Genomic DNA, 8,701 nt, shown 5'->3' on the forward strand with positions numbered 1-8,701 from the left:
GAATTTAAAGGAGGAGGCACAGCAAAAGTTCAGAGAACTAAGGACAGCAAACCACCCTGCAGGCTTTGATTTATAAAAGCCTAAAGGCTCCCCATAGCCAACCTAAGCCAGAGCCTTGGAGTCCTTCCCAACCATGCAAGGACAGGTCCTATTGTGACCTCATGAGGAGTGATTGTGAGGCGGTCCAGCCAACAGATGTTAAGCTGTAGCCAGGCCTGGATTTCCTTGAGTGTGTTTAGAGGAGTGGTGGAGTGGAGACTTTGGTGATTTTGGTGGATCTAGTGAGCAGTGTGTGGATTTTGCATTTGATTGATTTGTGAGTAGCTTGTGTATGTGTGTCTAGGTCAGTGTTTGTGTGGACAGTTGCTTTTGTGTGTGTGTGTGTGTGTGTGTGTGTGTGTGTGTTTGCGTGTTTGCGTGTGCATGTATGTTGTGTTTTAAGTTTACTTGAGTGTGTGAGTACCTTTGTGTGTGTGTGTGTGTGTGTGTGTGTGTGTGTGTGTGTGTGTGTGTGTGTTGGTATACTTGGGGGTGACTGTGAGTGCATCTGTGTGTGTGGGTGTGTGTGTGCCCAACTTGTGTGTGAGTGTCTGTTGTGACGTACGTGCACTAGTTGTAAGTGTGAGAACACCTGTGTGAGGAAAAGTATTGAGGCTGGCAGTCAGCTTGGCCATTGTTCCTAAGGTAAGCATCTACCATATTTTGGTTTAAGTTTATTTGTTTATTCACTTTACATCCCAATCACAGCCCCTCCCTCTCTCCTCTCCTCCTAGTGCCACCTCACTGCCCCTCTTCCTATAATTCCCTTCCCTTCTTAGAGAAGAAGTAGCCAACCCCTTGGGTATCACTCTGCCCTGAAATAGCAGGACTAAGTTTATCCTCACCCACTAAGGCTAGAAAAACCAGCCCATGTAGGGGAAAGGGATCCAAAGTCAGGCAACAGAGTAAGAGATAGCCTCTGCTCCAATTGTCAGAAGAAGACACTTACATTAAGTCATGTCTGCAAGTCATAGAATATAATTAACAATGCTCTGTCCCATGTGCTGGGTCTCAAGTTCAGCCGGTCATTAGTTGGACTTTCCTTCAATCTCTGCTCTACCTTTATCCCTGAACATCTTGTAAGTAAGACAAATGTTGGGTTGAAGGTTTTGTGGGTTGGTTAGTGTCCCCCTTCCCCTAGTGAAAATCCTTTCTACCTACAGGACATGGGTATGTCAGTCTCTCCAACCCCAGCTGCTACTAGGCTCAGCTAGCATCACTCTGACTCCCTGGAGCCTCCCACCCCCAGTCTCCTTCATGCCAGAGATGCATTGCCCAAACCCAGCTTTCTCCTTTCCCCTCCCTCTGTGCCCTGCCCTGTTCTTGTCCCCAATCCTCTCCCCATCAGTTGCCTCCCTCCACTCAACTTTTTGAATTTCCCTTTTGAATGAGATTCAAGCATCCTGCCTTGAGTCATCCTTATTCAGCTTTTTTGGGGTCTGTTGATTATAGCATGGTTATCCTGCACTTTGTAGCTAATATCCATTTATAAGTGTATACATACTAGGTTTGTCCTTCTGGGTCTGGGTTACGTCACTCCGGATGACATGTTCAGTTTCTAATCATTGGCGTTCAAGTTTCACGGTGTCCTCCTTTTAATAACTGAGTAATATTCCATTGTGTAAATGAACCACATTTTCTTATCCATTCTTCACTGAGGGACATCTGGGTGGTTTCACGTTTCTGGCTGTTATGAATAAGGCTGTTATTAATACAGTTGAGGAAGTTGCCTGTGGTATGGTGAAACATCTTTTGGATATATGCCTGGGAGTGGTATAGGTGGGTCTTGAGTTAGAACTATTCCCGATTTTCTAAGAAACGGCCAATTTGATTTCCAGAGTGGTTGTGCAAGTTGGTACTCCCAGCAACAATGGAAGAGTGTTCTTCTTGCTCCATATCCTCAACAGCATGTGATGTCACTTGAGTTTTAGATCTTACACATTCTGATGGGTGTAAAATGGAATTTCAGAGTCATTTTGATTTGTATTTCGTTGATGACTAAGTACGTTGAACTTTTCTTTAAGTGCTTCTCAGCCTTTAGAGATTCCTCACTTGAGAATTCTCTGGCTCTGTGCCCCTTTTCAATTGGGTTGTTTGCATTCACAATGTCTAACTTCTTGGCTTCTTTATGTATTTTGGATATTAGCCCTCTGTCAGATGTAGGATCATGCAGATCTTTCCACACTCTTTAGGCTGTTGTTTTGTCCTAAAGACAGTGTCCTCTGCAACTTCAGAAGATTTCAGTTTCATGAGGTCCCATTGTTGATCTTAGTATCTGAGCTATTGGTGTTGTGTTCAGGAAGTTGTCTCCTGAACCAATGAGTTCAACACTGTTTGTATTACATTTAGTGTGTCTGATTTTATGTTGAGATCTTTGATCTACTTCATAATCCAAAATTAAAATTATACAGTTGACAGTTTTTATATTAGTTTTAAAGATCAGAACATTTTCCCTTGAGTTTTGCTAGTTAACTACTGAACTACCTCCCTAGCCTGGGGATATTGGAGGGTTTGGGTTTGTGCTTGGGTTTGGGTTTTTTCGTTGTTTATTTTCCTAAGGATAGGTTTTTCTGCTTAGCCCTGAGTACCCTGGAACTTTCTCTATAGACCAGGCTGGCCTCAAACTCAGAGATCTTCCTGCCTCTGCCTCCTGAGTGCTGGGAGGAAAGGTATGGACCATCACGACCCAGGGATTATCTGAGTTTTAACCTTTTATGCTTCTGATTTTATTTTTTGGTTTTCTTTGCTTGGATTGTTTTTGGCTTTCAGAGTTGTTGAGGTTGTTATTTTTTAATTCTCTTTTGTTTTTCTTATGTTTACAATTTGGAGAATTTTGTGCTAATGTTGGTTTCAATCTTGTATCTGTTGAGACCTGTTTTGTGACTAATTATATGGTCAGTTTGGGGGAAGGTATCTTGAGGTACTGAGAAGAAGGTATATTCTTTTGTTTTACGATGAAATATTCTATAAATATGTTAAATCCATTTGGTTCCTAAACTTCTGTCAGACTAGCTATGTCTCTGTTTAGTTTCTGTTTCCATGATCTGTCCATTGATGAGAGTGGGGTGTTGAAGTCTCCAATGATTATTGTGTGAGGTGCAATGTGTGCTTTGAGCTTGACTAAGTATACTTTTATGAATATAGGTGCCCTTGCATTTGAAGCAGAGATATTCAGGATTGAGAGTTCATCTTGGTGGATTTTTCCATTGATGAATATGAAAGTTTTTTGATAACTTTTGGTTGAAAGTCAATTTTGTTAGACGTTAGAATGGCGACTCCAGCTTGTTCCTTGGGACCATCTGCTTGGAAAATTGTTTTCCAGACTTTTACTCTGAGGTAGAGGCTGTCTTTGACACTGAGGTATGTTTCCTCAATGCAGCAAAATTCTGGGTCCTCTTTTACATGTCCAGCCTGTTGGACTATGTCTTTTTATTGGGGAATTGAGTCCATTGCTGGTACGAGATATTAAGGAATAGGATCTAAGGATTGCTGTCTCCTGTTGTTTTCATTGCTAGAGGTGGAATTATGTTTGTGTGGCTCTCTTTTGTGTGTGTTACAAGGGGATTACGTTCTTCCTTTTTCTAAGGGGTAGTTTCGCTCCTTGTGTTGGAGTTTTCCATCTGTTATCCTTTTTAGGGATGGATTTGTGGAAAGATATTGTGTAAATTTGGTTTTGCCATGTAATATCTTCTTTTCTCCAGCTATGCTGGTTGAGAATTTTGCTGGATACAGTAACCTGGTCTGGCATTTTTGTTCTCTTAGGGTCTGTTTGACATCTGCCCAGGATCTTCTGGCTTTCAAGGTCTCTGGTGAGGAGTCTGCGGCAATTCTGATAGGTCTGCCTTTATATGTTACGTGACCTTTTACCCTTACTGCTTTTAATATTCTGTCTTTGTTTTGTGCATTTGGTGTTTCTTTTGTGGTCCAATCTATTTGGAGTTCTCTAGGCTTCCTGGATGTTTATGGGCATCTTTTATTTTAGGTTAGGGATGTTACCTTCAATAATTTTTTGAAGATATTTACTGGCCCTTTAAGTTGGGAATCTTTCTCTCTTCCATCCCTATTATCCTTAGGTTGCTGCAATTTTCAATTGCCATCTGGTTGTCTCTGGTGTTATCTGGTCTTGCTGACGATAACAGTGGCTTGACCCTCCTGTAAGCCTGTGTATCAGCAATCCTGGAGACCGGCTTTCACACAGTCATTTCTGGGTACAGAGAGCTTTGGGACTGGCTCAGCTCTGGTTGGAGGCAGGAACTGAAAGGGTTCTATCCCAGACTGCTCCTGGGTTGGTGTGTCCTGAGGGCTTCAGGCAGGACCCTTGGAGCAGAACTGATGGTCTTAGAACTGCTCTCTAGTATGTCTTCGCCCCTTGTGAATGGCTTTCAATTCTTGCACAGGGAGAGACTGCCTGACTGCTCCTAGGATCCTGGGTGCACGGGGCTCTAGGCAGGTTCCTCTTCTGCCAGGAACGTGAGGAGAATTGGTGGCCTCCCCCATGCTCCCAGAATTCTCCTCACTTCTGAGAGTCCAGCTGTCTCCCCCATGGGATTTGGGTACCTCTCATAGGACTCTTTATGCATGGGAGTTTTGGTTATTGCTGTTTTTACTCTAACTGGGGATTTGAGTTTGTGATTATTTGTGGTTTTTAAATGTTATATAAATTCTTGGAGAATTTCATCTTCCATTGAATGTATTTGGATCCTCTTCACTCCCTGCATCCTTCACCAACTCCTCCCACATCCATCTTCACAGTCACCTGCCACAACCCACAAATTCATGGTTTTTTAATAACCTGGTGTCCTGTGTTCCTGAGTGTGGGGAATGACTCTCTTCCCTATGTGTCATCAACTGTCAATGTTCCCACTCTGGGTTAGTCATGCAGGACTGCTTGATTTTGTGGAGATCTGATGCAGGCAGTCACAGCTGTTGGGAGTTTATGAATGAGGTGGTCATGTGTTGAGAAGATATTTTGATACGTCTCTTCCCAACCCCAGAATCTTACAATGTCTCTGCCCTTGTTTTCCATTATAGTCCCTGAGCCATGGAGGGAGGGAGGGAGGGAATGTGGACACACCACCACACCTGTTTTGCCTGAGCACTTTGTCAACAGGTATTCTCCAGTCTTTTAGCAGCTATGAGTTTCTGTGCAATTGCACCAAGAAATTTCTCTGAGATATGAGAGTTGTACTATTAAATCTGAAGACTTCTTGCAAGGATGTGCATATGAGTAAGAACATGCTGTGTTTGTTATCTTGAGTCTGGGTGAGCTCACTTAGTGTAACCTTGTCTAGCTCCAAGCATTTAGTTGGAAACTTGATAATTTCAGTTTCTTTTACATCTGAATGACATTCCACTGTGTGTAGGTACCACACTCGCATTAGTCATTCATCAGCTGGACGGATACCTAGGCTGTCTACATTCCCTGCACCGTGAACAAATGAAACAGTAGTGAACATGGATGAACAAGTGTCTTTGCAGCAGGAAATATTGTTCCTTGAGTATATCCCAGGAATGGCGTAGCTGTATCAGGTGGCACACCTATTTCTAGTTTTCTGAGGAACCCCCACACTCTACAGTGGCCACCTCAGTTTATATCCTTCCACGGACACTGTGCATGAGGGTCTCCATCCCCCACATGCACCCCAGCATTGTTGCCTTTGCCATTCTGATTAGAATAAGATGAAGTCTCAAACTAGTTTTAGTTTTCATCTCCCTAATGGCCCAAGATGGTGAACATATACATATATATTTCTTAGCCATACATTCCTTAGCCATGCATGACTTGTGAGAAAAACCCTTTGAAGACCCCTATCTCAATTAATCCCAATTGTTCACTGGGACGTTTCCTTAGAGTTGTCTCTTTAATACTTTCTATATTCTAGGAGTTTTGATGAGTGCGTTCTATTTTGTTTTAATCTCTAGGTTTTTAGCTTTTATGTAGTTTTGCTTGTTTGGAAGTTGATTTTGTTTCATTTCATTTTCTGTAGCTTGGGTTTTCTAACTGTTAATAGTTTTAATTTCTTTGATCGTTCATTTCATTGTACATTCTTTTTCTTACACAATCAGTGATGTTGATCTTAGTGTGGCTGAGCTGTGCTCCTCCCTCCTAGTGACTAGTATGTAGTTTTTTACTTAGGATTTCCTTGGCTTTGTGCTTTGTTTTACTTTTGAGGGTTTCTGTTGTTGTTTTGGTTGGTTTTAGTTTTCTGTTTTTCTTATTTTTCACTATTTTACTTTCCATCTTAGCTTTCTTTCTTCCCTTTATTTCTTTTTCCTTCCTCTTAGGTAGCATTTATACTCTGTTACCTCCAATGAGCTTCAGGAGCAAACGGGAGTCAGAAAGGCTCCGATCTCAGGGCAGCTCTTGCACAGAGAGTTTCTGCTCTCAATATTTGGTTTTGAATACCATCGGCCATGGTTTCCACGCGGCCGTGAAGTTGGCCGTGCACCGCCTCACAGGTACCCCCGTGGCTGTCAAAATGATCCTCAAGAGACAACAGTGGTGCCAGCAGGTCACATCTGAGGTAGAAATCATGATGAGGATCAACCACCCAAATATTGTATCTCTCATACAAGTCATTGACACTGAAAAGATAACATACCTCATCATGGAGTTGGCCAAGGGGAACCAGCTTTATTCTCACATCAAAGAGGCTGGCCATCTGCAGGAGGATGAAGCACGGGGCATATTCAGACAATTATTAAGTGCTGTGGGATACTGCCATGAAGAAGGCATTATACACCGGGACCTTAAACCCGATAATCTGTTAGTCGATACCAAGGGAAGAATTAAAATCATTGATTTTGGTTCTGCCACTCAAGTGCGGCCTGGGCAAAAGTTGAGAAAGCCCTATGGGACTTATGCATTTTCTGCTCCTGAGCTGTTACTCGGGAAATTTTATGAGGGCCCCAAGGTCGACGTGTGGGCCCTAGGAGTAATTCTTTATTATATGACAGTTGGAAAGGTCCCATTTGAGGCTGCCAGCATACCGCTACTCCGAAGGCAAATTGTGTTAGGGACGTACGTTGTCCCACCTGGCCTGTCAGAAGAGCTACAAGACCTGCTGAGTCTTTTATTGAAAGTGAACTCCCAGCAGAGGCCCACAATTCCTGATCTTTTGACTCATCCCTGGCTTAAGATAGACTCAGAGGGGTTCCCACAACCTTGTAAGGAACTCATCCCCCTCAGGCCAGACCCAGCCATTCTTAGAGCAATGCAGGACATTGGATTTGAAGCCCAAGAGGTTAAAGACTCCCTCGATCAGAAGAAATTCAACCAAAGTATGGCTTGTTATTACCTATTGGAAAAGCAGGCTCTTCAGGAGTGTGACAACCCAACCCGGCCTCATCCATGCATGACCCCATTCCCGACCCTTGATTACCCTGCTACTTCAGTGCGAGGGCTCAGAAGTCGAGGAAGCGAGCCTAGATGGCTCGGGTCATCCTCCGATAGTCAAGGTTCTGACCTCGGCCAGACTCCTAGTCATCGATTAGTCAAGAGGGCCAGTTGGCCTGGCGGTCTTCTCTGCAGGCCACGTCAGATAGCACCCACAGTGGAGCTAACCCACAGAATTTCTATTAGTGACCCCTGCTTTTCTTCAGTGCACAGCAGAGGCAAGAAGACCATCAACACTGAAAGCACAGAAGACAAATCCAGTGACTCAGCAGAGGTTAAGCCTGTCGCAAGCAGGCCCTGGCCCAAAAGATTTAGGGGGTGGGTCAAGAACATCCGAAATGGCCTGATGAACCTGTGTTGCTGCATTCCGTCCAGAAAAAAACCTCCCCTGGGGCACAACAGAGTTGTTCCCCAGAAATGAAGAACATGGAAGGAATCCAGAGAGCAAGCATCCAACACTGCCCAGGTACATTGCTGAATTTGTATCTATTTTGCTCGTGTCTGAGTCAACTGGCAGGTTATCATAGTGTGTATGTCTATGGGACGATGCACGGGGAAGCTAGGTCTAAAACACCGTGGGACGATGGTTAAGTCTAAGCTACCAGCACATCTATCATTGCCGACTGTAACTCCCATGTTCATCCTGCTCATGGGAATACTAAAATACATTCAACTAGAAAGAGACAGCAGGATACTAACCAATGTAGGAGGATGAAGTTGGAGAAGGAAGAGAAGGAGATGCTGAGGGAGGAGAGGGTGGTATGGGGTGGGGGCTAGGAGATGAGGGGAAGAGGTTCCGAGAAGCTTGGAGAGCAGTTTGGAACAGGGTGACCACAGCTGGAGAGATGCCCTGTCCAGCAGAGGTCCCAGAGTCCCTCTCACATGTGTCATTGCCTTTTAGAAGATCACTAGAGGATGCCGGATGCTGCATCTCTGCAGTCCCAGTATTGAAGTGGACCCACGTGTGGACACGGTCCTGCAGAAGGGAGCGCTGTGAGAGCTGTCACCTTCCAGGTCAGCTGTGGAAGGATGAAAGCAAATGAAGAGATGCCAGGTGGCAAGAGAGCACCTCAAAGGCATCACTCTTCCTGGTGGAGGTTGAAAACCAGTCCAAAGCTGGTAAAGACCAGAGCCCTTTTGCCGACCAGGGTCACATCACACACCTCCTCTTGGCACAAGTTCTCGCCTCACTCTTAGTGGAGAATATATGTCTTCTCAATGTGTTTATCCGACTCTGAGAATAAAATAGCTGTTTGTGAAAGATGA

At 44.1% G+C, this 8,701-nt stretch overlaps 1 protein-coding gene across 1 annotated transcript; it reads left to right on the forward strand.

Moving 5' to 3' along the window:
* The first annotated feature begins 211 nt into the window (after positions 1 to 211).
* LOC134482773 (sperm motility kinase 3A-like) lies at positions 212 to 8,701 on the forward strand. Its single transcript, XM_087598711.1, has 3 exons — positions 212 to 684; positions 6,325 to 7,901; positions 8,337 to 8,701. The coding sequence occupies exon 2, from the start codon at positions 6,351 to 6,353 to the stop codon at positions 7,854 to 7,856; it is 1,506 nt and encodes a 501-aa protein (XP_087454837.1). The 5' UTR covers positions 212 to 684; positions 6,325 to 6,350; the 3' UTR covers positions 7,857 to 7,901; positions 8,337 to 8,701.

This window comes from Rattus norvegicus, chromosome 1 (assembly GCF_021556685.1).
Source record: "Rattus norvegicus strain SHRSP/BbbUtx chromosome 1, alternate assembly SHRSP_T2T, whole genome shotgun sequence".
NCBI classification, from domain to species: Eukaryota; Metazoa; Chordata; class Mammalia; order Rodentia; family Muridae; genus Rattus; species Rattus norvegicus.